Here is a 14,039-nt window from a genome sequence, read left to right as displayed (position 1 = left end):
GTTTGCTCTTTCATTTTTCCTTGAACTTTTTGGCTCATTAAAAGCTGAAATTTTTTTCTAAAACAACTTTAGTACATTCTAGTAATATGTGTATACTTTCTAGATGTTTTCATATTTTTAAGAGAGTGCTAGAATTTGGGCCATTACAGAGTGAAGAGAAAATGTTCCAACCCACTACAAGTGGGTAGAACAAATCCAGCTTCCCTTGTGTTTTTCATAGTTGCTGAATTTTCTTCCACTTCTGAATCAGAGTTTGTTGAAAACTCAGAGGTGGTGGGTTTGTTTTGCTTTTTGTTTTTTTAAGTTAGTGATTCGATAAAGGTTGTAGTTACTCTCTATTTAAATATTTTTGAATTATATTGAATATGTGATTATTCTAAATTCTTGATCTAAGTAAGTGATTTTGAGATCAATTTAAGTTGCTTTTCCTTTGTCTGAGAGCAATAAAAAGTAGTGTCAAACATTTGTCCAATAAAGGCAGGAATCTTTAGTTTTCTCCAAACACTTGTTTTAATTGAGGAAAAATTTACATAGAGTGAAATCCATGCATCTTAATTACACAATTGGATAAGTTTTAACAAGTGTATATACCTGGATAATACATACCCTTCTCAAGGCAAGGTATAGTTCTATCACCATAAGCAATTTCCCTCATGTTCCTTTTTCAGTCCCCCCTGCCCCAACCACTTTTACTGCAGATTTGGGGCTCTTGAACTTCATATAAATGGAATCATACCTCTTTGTAGCTGGTGTATTTTGTTCAATAGAACATTTTGAGATTCATCCACATTATGTGTTTCTTTTTATTGCAGGAAATATCCCATTTAGTTTTAAATCGTCCCTACTCCCATTGTATGCATATATCAACTTCTCTGCTGTCTTAGAGGTGAACATGTGAGTTGTTTAGAGTTTAGGAATATATTTTTTTAAAGATTTTATTTATTTATCTATTTATTTATTTGACAGTGAGCACAAGCAGGGGGAGGGGCAGAGAGAGATGGAGAAGCAGGCTTTCCGCTGAGCAGGGAGCCCTATGTGGGGCTTGATTCCAGGACCCTGGGATCATGACCTGAGCCGAAGGCAGACCCTTAACAGACTGAGCCACCCAGGTGCCCCTAGAGTTTAGGAATAGTATGAATAAAGCAATGAACACACATATGTTTTAATTTTTCTTGGGTAAATCCTTAGAAATGGAATTGCCAGTTTTCTAAAGCAGCTGTACTGGACATCTTTTTATTAGTTTTAATGTTTCCTAAAGTTGTACATGTATGTCTTTCAAAGAATCAGATATTTCTACAAGACTTATCACCAGAAACAACCATCCCCTGCCTCTTTATCGCTTCCTTAGAGTTAACCATTTTCAGTTCTTTGAGTTGATTCTTTTGGTATTTGCCTCCTGGTGTCTAAGTAACTAACTTACACTTCTTATATGTTGTCAAGTTTTATGCATTATCCATGGACTGTGCTTTATGGAAGTTGTAGGCTTCAGGTTCTTTCACCTCTCACTGCATATCTCTACCACACGTGGTCTTCCTCGTCTCTCTCATATAGCTGATATGTTTCCCTTGGAATCATTGTGCAAATGCTATTCCATCATACATTTTGTTTTCTCTTTTACTTTGTTTTCTTATGTATTTATCTCTCTTTCATTCTCAAACTCCTGTATTGTTTAACTTCCTTCTTAGTAAATCCAGACATCAGGAGGTTCAGTTCCTGGCTCCACCACTTAACTGAACAAATTACTTGAACTCTTTGTGTGTGAGTTTCTCATCTATAAATTGGGGAACAATAGTATGTATCTCCAAGGATGATCATAAGAATTGTTTAGGAAATACTTAGCAAAGATCTAAGAATGGAGCTCGACACATAGTGTTCAGTATGATGATAATGATATTTTGATGTAGCCATTACAAAAAGACCTGTATGTTGTGATGTGTAACAGTTTTCCAGACGTTATTATTAAATGGGAAAAAAACCAAATTGTATAGTAAACTACTATTTGGATTCCCACGCTTACCACTTCCCATTCTTGAATCCCAGAGAAAGAAGAAGGAATAGAATGCCGCTTACCTCTCTGGCCATACTTAAGAACTATTAACTATTCCTTTTATCAGTATTACCTACTCTTTACCAAGCACCATGCTAGTAGACTCCAGAAATATTACAGTGAACAGACATGATGTGACATATCCACATCCAGATGTTTGGTTGGCTTTAGAAGCTAGCCTTTGCATTATTTATTTTGGGGAATATGCAGTTCATCATTCAAGAGCACTGAATGCCTGCTCAATATTCTGGAAGATGAAATAATGGCCTATTATGAGCAAAGGTATCAGGATAAAAGCACAGCAGTGTCTCTTCTGTTAATTATTTAACGTGTTGTACCATGTGTTGCCTTTTCCCCACTCCATTATTATGTATAACCAAACATGTGCTGCCCCAAGTTATTTCGTTTTTCTAAAGGGAGAATGTAGTTTACCATAAGCTTAATACCACTTGAAATATGAAAGAAATTGACAGCAGCATGTATCAGAAGCAAATGTATTATTCTTAGTGTATAAACAGAGCTTTAGTACCAAAAGAAATCTGAAGATCTAGTAGTTAGATTCTAGCTCATCAGAAAGTAATAAATCTAAATTTATCTGGAATAAAATACGGTTAATAATATGGCCAAAAAGTTTTTGGCATATTTAATTATCTTCCTCCAAAATACTGACATAAAAGAATTATGTGATAGATGATGAATTAGATGCATATTGTTCTGTGAAACTTTTTTCCCAACAGGATTCTTGGGATGGCCAGCATATTCCAGTACTTTTCTCCATTTTTTGTGGTTTATTAGTGGCAATATCCTATCATCTCAGCCGACAAAGCAGTGATCCATCTGTACTTTTGTAAGTGAAATCAATTGTTATCGAATTAAAGAAATTTAAATAAGTTCGCATTTCTTTGAAATTTTAACTTTCAAGATCTGTTTTCCCACTGCCTTCTCAAAGTGCTGTTGACTTAGTCTATATTGTGTTTCAAATATATTAACTTTGGTTCACTCTAACCAGTTTGGCTGGCAATATTTGTTAGCATTTTCTCTCCTAAAAAGTATTAAAAATATATTTTAATAAAAATATTCTCCTTGTATGCTTATTTATAGCATTGTAAACTCTTTAGACATTATCATTTGCTAATGATTAAATACACTTGGAATGCTTGATTTTTTTTTTTTAAAGATTTATGTATGTATTTTAGAGAGAGTGTGAGCATGTGTGCATGAGTAAGAGGGGCAGAGGGAGAGAGAATCACGACCAGACTCCTCACTGAGTGTGGCAGCTGGGGCTTGATCTCAGGACCCTGAAGTCAGGACCTGAGCAGAAACCAAGAGTTGGACGCTTAACGGACTGCACCACCCAGGCGCCCCTAGAACACTTTTGACTTTTTATTGTAAACTTCATCTGTCATTTGAAGTACTGGTTTTCAGGTTATGAATGTATTTTTTATTAATTCTTTTCCTTTCTGTTTCTTTTTTTTAATTTAAAGCTCTTTGGTGCAATCCAAGATTTTTCCAAAAACAGAAGAGAAAAATCCAGAAGACCCTCTGTCTGAAGTAAAAGATCCACTGCCTGAAAAACTTAGAAATTCTGTTGTAAGTTTTAGCTTTTTACAGTCACCTGAAAGATGTAAATTTTAGACAGTTCATCATTTTATATAATGAAGGCCTTTTGTAATTGGGGAAAATGTGTGTACAGGTGTATATTGACTGCCTTTATGTCAAATTTTAACCTGTTAAATGCTCATTCCTCAGAGGTTGTTTCTGTGTAAAAGAGTATGCTAAACATTCATTTTCAGATTAGTTGAAATGAAGTAATTTAGTTATTTATAGAATTCTTAATCCTATTCAGTTTAAACTAGGATTTGAAAGATGCATATTTTAACATAAATCAGGTTTTGTTGTTATTGTTCTTGTTGATAAAAACGATGTCCTTATAAATCATCTGCTGGTCTTTTAGTGTGTTTTATTCCTCTAGGGCGATCTGAAAAGTGTACGTGTGTTTATTTTTCAGATTGAAGGCAAGAGCAGTTATCTGTACTAATTTAATATAATTAAGAAAATGTAGTAATTTAAAAATTTTCTAGTTTAGTGAATTCGATGTTATCTGGATTCTTTTAGTAATTATTTGAAAAATGAATTTTATAGATTCATATCTGCTTAATGGAACCAAGCATAAAATAGTTTTTTCTAAGTTATTTTAGATTATTTCTATTTGTGAAAAACTGAATTTATATAGGTCTTGAATTAGTCATAATATTTACCTTTACTGAACTTGAGCTGTTCACGTATTCTCAGAAACTTTAGAAATACAAAACTGCTTCAGAATAGAATTCAAACAAATTTTTCTGACTTTAGTTTCCATGTTAGCAAAGGACATTTCATGTTAAACGTAGTAAGATATTTCTGAATCTAGCTTGAAATGAGCATAAATCTGTGGGTCATTTGATGAGCAGTCAAGATATTGAAACGTTTCTGGTTTACTATAACCACTCAAAGAGTCAAAATCCAGTAAGTAAAATAAGACCTGCAGTTTCAACATTTTAAAAAATCAATGAAAATGTAACTTTGTTATCCAAAAGAGTATCCCCTATAACTGACACAGTGACTTAAGTACCTCATTTCCTTTTCCCATATGTAAAAATCAGACTTACAGATCAATGGGGAGAAAGTCTTCATTCTAAAAGACTTTGTTATGGGGGAACCTGGCTGGCTCAATCAGTAGGGCATAGGACTCTTGATGTCAGGGTTGTGAGTTCGAGCCCCACGTTGGGTATAGAGATTACTTAAAAAATAAAATCTTTTGAAGTAAAATAAAAGACTTGTAATATCTTATACAGTGGTAGAACTAGTTTCATTTCCTTGGTATTGTGGTGTGAACCCAAAATATCAGGAAATTGGGGAAGAAAAAGCTTATTATAGCCAATTATTATGTATAAGAACTATCTGGAAGAATAGGATCAGTGGAAAAATATTTCTTTGTCAGTGGGAATAAAAGAAATACGTTTTTTAAAATTTTAAGTAATTGTTGGATAATTCTGTTTTGTTCCACAGAGTGAGCGTTTACAGTCTGACCTGGTAGTATGCATTGTTATTGGTGTGCTATATTTTGCTATTCATGTAAGCACAGTGTTCACGGTGTTGCAGGTAAAGAATCATTTTGATCTTTTGATTGGGGGAAAATAACTTTTTGGACTCATTTTTTATTCGATTGTAATATTTATCCATAATGCTGAAATATATGACTTTTCGTTTGTTCAGTTTTCACAAATCTTTATTTTTTCATGGTTTCTCTGGGTCATGAATCTGATCGTAGCTTAGCTAGATGATCCAAGTTTGGGTTGTGTTATGATGCTACAGTCATACGGGGCTGCTGTCAGCCGAAGCTTTTAGCAGACCTTAGTTCTTTGCTGACCATTGGCCAGGGATCTGAGTTCCTCTCCATGTGGCCGTCGCCATAGGCTGCTTGAGTATCCACACAAAATGGCAGCTGGTTTTCCCCAGAGCCAGTGGTCCTAGAGAGAGAAAGCCCAAGACAGAAGCTGCAGTCTTTTATAATTGATGTCAGATGTGACATACCACCACTTCTATACCTATTGACCATATAGGGCAACCCGGGTACAAGTTTCAGAAAAACCACATAAGAAAGCGGTGTTAACTGTTGACAGATGTTTGGTTCTTAGATTCAAAAATTGACTTTTTGCCATTTTCTATTAATAAGTAGAAAGTTGAACTGACAAATTAGAAGTTCTGTGGATCTCAATCACTTTTAATTTTCTTAATTATCTTAATTTTTTTCTTCTTTTAGCCTGCTCTCAAGTATGTGTTGTATGCATTGGTTGGCTTCGTGGGTTTTGTAACCCATTATGTGCTGCCTCAACTCAGAAAACAGCTACCATGGCACTGCTTCTCCCACCCTCTGCTGAAGACAGTGGAGTACAATCAGTATGAAGTTCGGAGTAAGTATTTCATTAACACTGCTCTTTTTAATATTGCGGATTTTTTTTTCTTTTTTTTTTTTTTTTAAGCAGATGATGGTTAAATAAGTATCTTCAAGTAACACTTTGGCTTGTGTTTGTTATACTTAGATTTGAAGTTGTAATGACTCAAACCTTTTGCAGGATGCTTTAATTTCAGTTGAAGTATAAATGTCAGTGACGCAATGCTAACTTCCACAGAATAAAATTTACTTCCTTTCTATACTGTTCTTCACAGACCTCTCATTGACGAATCCTGTACATGTCTGTGGCTTCTTTTTCCAGTCCTTACCCTTTCCCTAAATTTTCTTTTCTATATACAGGCAATCCAGTCCTCCTTAAGACTTCTCTTTGAAATATTTTTAGCTCAAAGCATAGGGGGGAATAGAGAGAACTCTGTTCCTGTTTCCACTGGTGACACTATGTCCTACTAGAGAAGGATATAAGAGCAGATCAATGAAAAGAGGTTTAAAACACTTGTAATTCTTCTTACTTATTCAGATTTGGATAAAGTATAAAATGACTCAAAAAGAGGTAGAAGTCCAGTCCATTTTAAACCCTGATTTGTCTTGCCTGTCATAAATAGTTGGTCTTTGTTCATTGGCCCCATGACCTGTGATATACCATATTTCCTCATTTTAGAGAAATAATAAGAATTCATAACTATGTCACCATTTATTATATATCTGTGATTAAATAAGCCAATGATTTTTTCCTCAGACTTTTTCTTTAGTTAGTGAATTATGATAGAGAGTACATTCCTCAGTTGTTTGGAGATAAATTAACTTTTTTAGAGAACTCTGAAGCTTTTAAAAACTTTCTATATCAAACTTGACTGTGCATTCTCAAAGCAAATTTCCTGGGCCTTTTAGGAAAATTGCTTAGAGCATCCTTTGAAAGGAATCTTCTTTTCTGAGCAGTAGCCTCAACAGTAGGCTTGAAATGTTCGGTAAACTATGTCATATAGATGCGCTGTCATCCAGGCTTAGTTGTTTCATCTCTAGTGCACAGGCCGAGTAGATTCAGCATCATTCTGAAGGGCGTGAGGATTTTGGGAATAGTAAATGAGCACTGGCTTCCACTGAAAGTCACCAGCTGTGTTAGCCCCTAACAAGAGAGTCAGCCTGGCCTTTGAAGCCAGGTATTCATGTCTCCCTAGCTATGAAAGTCCCAGATGGCATCTTCTTCCAATAGAAGGCTGTTCACACTGAAAACCTCTTGTTCAGTGCATCTTCAGGAATGATCTTAGCTGGATCTTCTGCCTAACGTGCTGCAGCTTCTCCATCAGCACTTGGGGCTTCACCCTGCGCTTTGATGTTATGGAGATGGCTTCTTTCCTTAAACCTCATGACCCAGCCTCTGCCAGCTTCAGGCTTTTATTCCGCAGCTTCCTCACCTGTCTCAGGCTTTATAAAATTGAAGAGCGTTAGGGCCTTGTTCAGATTAGGCTTTGGCTTAAGGGAATGTGGCTGGTTTGATCTTCTATGCAGACCACAAAAACTTTCTCCATATCAGCAGTAAGACCGTTTCACTGTCTTATCATTTGTGTCTTCAGTGGAGCAGCACTTTTAATTTCCTTTAAGAACTTTTCCTTTGCGGTCCCAACTTGGCCAATGTTTGGCACAGGAGGCCTAGGTTTTGGCCTATCTTGGCTTTTATTTTTTATTTATTTTATTTTATTTTATCTTATTTTTTATTTTTTAAATATTTTATTTATTTATTTGAGAGAGAGAGAGAGAGCACAAGTCGGGGGCGGGGGGCAGAGGCAGAAGGAAGGGGAGGAGCAGACTCCCTGCTGAGCAGGGAGGGACCCTGACACCAGGGCTCAGTCCCAGGACCCCGGGATCATCACCTGAGCCTAAGGCAGACGCTTAACAACTGAGCCACCCAGGCCCTCCTCTCTTGGCTTTTAACATGCCTTCCTCATTAGGCTTAATCATTTCCAGCTTTTGATTTAAAATGAGAGATGTGCAATTCTTCCTTCCACTTAAACACTTTATAAGTGGTCATTGTAGAGTTATTAATTGGCCTAATTTCAGTCTCAGGGAATAGGGAAGCCTGGAAGGGGGGAGAGGGGTGGGGGAACACCCGGTCAGCAAAGCAGTCAGAACATGTGCATTATTGGTTAAGTTTGCCTCCTTATGTGGGTGCAGTTCATGTTATCCCAAAGCAGATACAACAGTACATCAAAGATCACGATCATAGATCGCCATAACAAATATAATTATAATGAAAAAGTTTCAAATATTGCAAGGATTACCAAAATGTGACACACATGAAGTGAGCAAATGCTGTTGGAAAATGATGCTGATGGACTTATTCAACACAAGGTATCCATAAAACTTCAATTTGTAAAAAGTGCAGTATCTGGAAAGTGGAATAAAGCACAGTAAAATGAGGCATGCCTGCATTTTATATATTAGATGATGTGATCTTCTTCTATCTCCTTGTTAGATGCAGCCACTATGATGTGGTTTGAGAAACTTCATGTGTGGCTTCTTTTTGTGGAGAAGAATATCATCTACCCGTTGATTGTTCTCAATGAACTTAGTAGCAGTGCAGAGACAATTGCTAGTCCAAAAAAACTGGATACAGAGTAAGTACAATACTCCTCTCATCTGTGTTTAACTGCTAGGGGCTGTCATAAGCAATGTCTTAAGAAATTGATCAAGTAGCAGATAATTGAGTGTCTCTTTGGTGCAAAGCACTGTGAGATAAAAAAAATTCAGGTGAAACTGTGTCTTTAACTTTCGTTGCCTGAACATCTGTTTCTGCTCTTGTGTATCACTACTCCAGATGCCTTATCCTCAACTAATATTTTATGAGGGGACATTTATTAAATAAAGTTAATTTTTAATATTAGATGGTAAGTTTGAGAGATGCGTTTTTGTGTACTGTGTAAATCAGGCAAATAGGTGGTCACTTGCTGCCTATGCAGTCATCCTATAAACCTATCCACTAGACTAGGTACATGTTGTTGGGTAAGCCTTAATACATGTTTTGTTTTGTTTTAAAAATTTTATTTATTTATTTGACAGAGAGCAGAAGCAGGGGGAGCAGCACTGGGAGGGGGAGAAGCAGACTCCCCGCTTAGCAGGGAACCCAATGCTGGGCTCAATCCATGACCTGAGCCAAAGGCAGACACTTAATGACTAAGCCATACAGGCGCCCCTTAATACATGTTTTTTATGTGCTAAATGCTATTAATATTAAAGCAATAAAAATAACCAGAAACTGGAGAACGATATATTAGAATTGCAATGCTGGTACTTATTTTTAAAACATGCTTATTTATATAAAGGAATAGCAATCACATTACATTTGTTAAAAGGAAATACTGTAAGTTTATTTTAGGATGCAATTTGCATAGCTGTGTAAATCATTTTCAGTTTACATTTGTTGCATATATTTTGTAGCATAGTTAATGAAATGGTGATTTTTCTGAAGTTAGATTTTCTGAAGTTCTCAGTCATTGATGAGTTGTGCTTTCTTTATACTGTAGATTAGGTGCTTTAATGATCACCATTGCTGGTCTGAAGTTGCTACGATCCTCTTTTAGCAGCCCTACGTATCAGTATGTCACAGTCATCTTTACTGTGCTCTTTTTCAAAATTGACTATGAAGCTTTTTCAGAGACCATGCTGTTGGATCTCTTCTTCATGTCCATACTCTTCAACAAGGTAATTTATCACTGAAAGGAATAGCCCTATCTGTAAAAAGTATCGCCCTAAGTAATACGCTGTTTAGTGAGGATTCTGCTTGCATTTCATTTGCCTCATTATCTTTTAAGTAATATCTTTCTTCAATCAGCCAGTTATTTAGGAGCACTTTGGAATCCCTAAACAATGCTAGTCGCTATGATCCGTAAAAGACATGTTTCTTGCTATTGGTAGGAAGATAAAATTAAGTTATATAGAAAAAATAGAAAACCACATCCAAAAGTGGGTGTGGTTTTGAATAATTCTAGAAATAGATATGGTAATAATGGAACTGGGCTGTGGGCTGCTGGATAGATGGAGGGAGGAAATAACCTGATAGCTGAATGAAGATGGTAGATACTGAGGCCAGTGAGGCCGTGTGGAAGGAAATCAGAAGTTAGTTTGATGTTGACATTTGCAGAATACTCTGAAAATCACAAAATGCTTCTAAGATTTATTACCCACCCCTAAGAGAGGTACTTTTAGTCCTTTTACAAATGAAATGGCAAAACCTGGGTCTTTTGCCTCCCTTTCTAAGACTCTCTTTGCTGAACCATACTACCTTTCTAAATGAAATAGGTTGTGAGTCAGATTATTTATAAGTTAAATTGAGCTTAGATTTCATGTTAACACTGACCACATAAAAAGGACTTTGACATTTATTATCCCATTTGATAGGTAACAGAGAGCGGAAATATATGACAGCTAACAAAACACAATGAAAGCCCAATTTTAGGCAAGTTAGCCTGGTCAGCCACATTTGGGATGAATTGGGGAAGAGAGAACATAAAGGTACGGAGAACAGTTTAAGAGACTGTGACAGTAATTTAGATGTGATGGAGGTCTAATCTAGGATGGGAGCAGTACAAATGGAAAACCATTAATGTGAACAAGGTTTTAGTGATAGTCAATTTCAAAGTATTGTGCTAAATATTGTACTAAGTAGCTTCTAAAATACTGCAGTATTATATTCAGTCACTAATTTGTATGCTTTTTTATCATTTATTTCCTCTTCTAGTGAGCATGGTTAACCAAAGAGGAAGCCAGAAAGTTAATCAAAGAATTGTTTGTCCAAAGAAGCATGTGGTTTCTCACAAATTTGAATATTTAGGTTGGAAGTTGTATGGCATCTTATACTGATTGGGGAAAAAGTGAAAGTTTCAATAAAATAGAAACAATCTCTGAAATAGACTTAATTTGCATTAGTTTGGATTTTCTTAATACTTTCATTTGTTAAGCAAATTGTCCTTCAGAGCCTGCAGTGCTCCAGAACTATTCTAAATGTTTAGGCTACATCAGTGAGCAAATAGGGAAAGCTCTGCCCTTAAGGACTCTGCCTTCTGTAAAGTTAGCTGATAGAACTGAACAATGATAGTAAGCAAGTAATTTTCAAGGGATCTCTAGATATATTTTTTAAGATATTGTAAGACGCACCGTCAATTAAATAATCTTACAGGAAAAAATTATGAATGTATACAAAAGTGCTTTTATCCACTAACCACTTATCTATGTAATTGCATATCATTTTTTCTTCAACATTACAGTGAAAATTTGAGTTCAGTCTGGTTCACATTTAGAATCTTTTAGGCAGTTGCAGTGGCATCTTGATAATATAAGTGCTGCTTTTACTTCTGTCATCCTGCTCACATCCTGATCAAGGGTTATCGGCATCATTTTCAATCAAGGCAAAGAATGCAGGAGTTCATTTGCATTTTGTAATTGGTTGAGGTTGTAATTTCTTTTTTAAATTGGAAGTTAAACAGGTTCATTTGCAATTAGTTGAACAATTTAAATATGAGGTGTTTAGTGCCTGAATCACGGCACCGAATTAGTCTGAACCTCTTGCCCCTAAGATCCTGTGTCTGTTTTGTGAGTTGGGCCTTGCATTGCCTGACCTACAGAGGCAATTTTGGGCGAACAGTCATTCTGTTTCAGTCTTGAAGACATGTTCAACAACAAAACACATCCTAATTTACATAAAATTAAAATGTGTGTTGTGTTTCCATTGACACTACTGAATCCTTAGGCAGACAGGCAGTGACAATTGTATTACAACTTTATTTCCTGCCTTGCTGCTTCCAAATTTCTTTTGACATTTCATTTAAAACATATTCAGTTTTCAAAGCACTAAATTTGAGGGAAATGTGTCTTGGAATAAAAATATGTATGAATTACTTAAGCTTTATAAACATCTAGATTTCCTACCTTTCTGTGTTTTGCTTGTAGTAGTAGTAGTCATATAACCGATAGAGGGCATAGAGTTTTTTAAACAGAGGAAGCACAAGTCCATAAATCAGCTAGCTGTCTTTACTTAAATATATATCCAGTCTTTTGGCAGTTATGACATGTCTTTTCCTTTTATGCAAAGGGCAGATAATTTCAATGCCATTTTCCTATTAGAAAAAAAAATACATTTTAGAGGTCTTTCATTTTCTAATTCAAGTATCTGATGATAAGTTTTTTGCTGATTGTTTTCTTTTCCTCCTACAGCTTTGGGAACTCCTTTATAAATTGCAGTTTGTATACACTTACATTGCCCCATGGCAAATTACATGGGGTTCTGCTTTCCATGCTTTTGCTCAGCCCTTTGCAGTGCCCCGTATCCTTCTGCTAAAAGTTGTGTAAGAAAGGGCAGTCACATCCTCGATGTGAATGTTGGTTTGTAGGTGTAATCTTTTATAGGCATTGAATATAGGTTACTAAGTGATAAATTATCAGATATTCCCATTCCTTTGAGTCCACATCTGTACCGATTTTGATTGTTTAACTTGTATTAACATCTGTGACCCACAGATATCTGAACATGAGGACATTATCAAGGTTTTATAATTAAGTAATGCTGATTGAAAATTTTATGTTTACATATGTAAGTAGTTAAGTCTAGGAATTTTTAAATAAATACAAAATGTTTAGAAATATTTTTAAGTGAATGAAGGTACAAACATTTTTCATAATCGTGATTGTAATTGAAGTATGTTTAAAATTTTCTATTCTCATCATTTCTTAAAAGTACTGTCTAAATAAAAGTAAAGGTTAGTGACCACATGGATGTTGAAATGCAGACTTTCTGTGTCTGTAAATTTTAGTTTGATCTTTTGGAAAATAAAACCCAAGCATATTTATTCAAGAGTTAATGTATGGACTTACACCAAATACATATTAGCAGATATTTATTTGACTCCCTTCAAAGCATGTTGCCAGGGTGTACTTTTCCTGGCTGTGTCTTTTCGCTTGTACCCCCTTGTATTGTCCAGTGACACCCCCTTTTGTATTCCTCTGATGAGCCTCATTGTTCTCGTTGCTGTAATCACAGTATGTTTGTGAGATGTATTTGTGTGTGTGTATGTGTGTGTGTGTGCACACGAGTGTGCTCACTCAAATGAATGTTAAAATCCTTAACCAGTTTTTTTCATAGATTCAGCCATGTTGTTTGTTCAGGCTGCTGTATCTGCCTTTTTTTCTACTCCTCTAAATCCCTTTCTGGGAAGTGCAATATTCATCACTTCATATGTTCGACCTGTGAAATTCTGGGAGAGAGACTATAAGTGAGTACAATAAAACATTTGAAAGCTGATTTTATTTATTCTTTGCTAAGAAAAACTATCAACAGCATTATTATAATAATTCATGGCTAATAATTTTTTGTGTTGAAATATTTTGCTAAAACTATTTTATAAATACTCTTAAAGTTTCAAAATCATATAAAATTAGAAGAGTCAGATAACTACTCTGTATTTTTCTCTGCCAGTTTTTCTAAGATTTTTTTAAAACTTGGTTTTTGTTGGATATTCTCATTTTTCTGTCCTTTTTCTTATAATGCTCTTTCATTGAGTTGGTTTCACATTAATACTACTCTGAAGCTTCATGCTATACAATGTTATTTCCTTATAGCAGTCATAATTAGTTATCTCATAGTTTTCTTAGAAATAGCTATTTGCAGAGCTAAATTTTCTATAGATTATTTCTGGTTTTTCACGAGGATAACTTTTTAATAACCATCTTTGTGCATAAAGTATTTTCTCCATTTAGATTTAGTTCCTTTGGCTAGCTGTTTCATCTGATGCCTGCTAACTATCCTTATATGTAATCTCTCCAAATTTCTTTTTTTTTTTTTAATTTAAAAAAGATTATCCAAAAGGGGAATTACTGAGTCATGTAGACTAAACATTTTAAGGCTTTTAACATGTATTAATATATTGATTCACAAAGAGCTTATATTGCTTTTTAATTCTACTGGCCAGCTCCAGGACTGCTTCTTTTCTTTCTATACTTTCACACATTAGTGTATTTAATAGGTGAAAGTAGTAGTCTCACCTTTTTTTT

General features: G+C 35.2%; 1 protein-coding gene across 6 annotated transcripts in view; it reads left to right on the top strand.

The window, feature by feature from the left end:
- The window catches only part of PCNX1 (pecanex 1), a 157,855-nt gene that overhangs the window by 111,239 nt on the left and 32,577 nt on the right, over positions 1 to 14,039 (top strand). For all 6 annotated transcript variants that reach the window (XM_040641707.1, XM_040641712.1, XM_040641711.1 and 3 more), the window contains 8 exons: positions 2,785 to 2,894; positions 3,532 to 3,637; positions 5,096 to 5,188; positions 5,850 to 6,000; positions 8,473 to 8,614; positions 9,521 to 9,698; positions 12,207 to 12,315; positions 13,132 to 13,261. In XM_040641707.1, the coding sequence (XP_040497641.1) occupies positions 2,785 to 2,894; positions 3,532 to 3,637; positions 5,096 to 5,188; positions 5,850 to 6,000; positions 8,473 to 8,614; positions 9,521 to 9,698; positions 12,207 to 12,315; positions 13,132 to 13,261 (1,019 nt within the window). The remainder of the gene's footprint in view (positions 1 to 2,784; positions 2,895 to 3,531; positions 3,638 to 5,095; positions 5,189 to 5,849; positions 6,001 to 8,472; positions 8,615 to 9,520; positions 9,699 to 12,206; positions 12,316 to 13,131; positions 13,262 to 14,039) is intronic.

This window comes from Ursus maritimus, unplaced genomic scaffold (assembly GCF_017311325.1).
Source record: "Ursus maritimus isolate PB19 unplaced genomic scaffold, ASM1731132v1 scaffold_25, whole genome shotgun sequence".
In the NCBI taxonomy this organism is placed as follows: Eukaryota; Metazoa; Chordata; class Mammalia; order Carnivora; family Ursidae; genus Ursus; species Ursus maritimus.
Note: the sequence above shows the minus strand (reverse complement) of the source record. Positions and strands in the feature narration are given on the sequence as shown.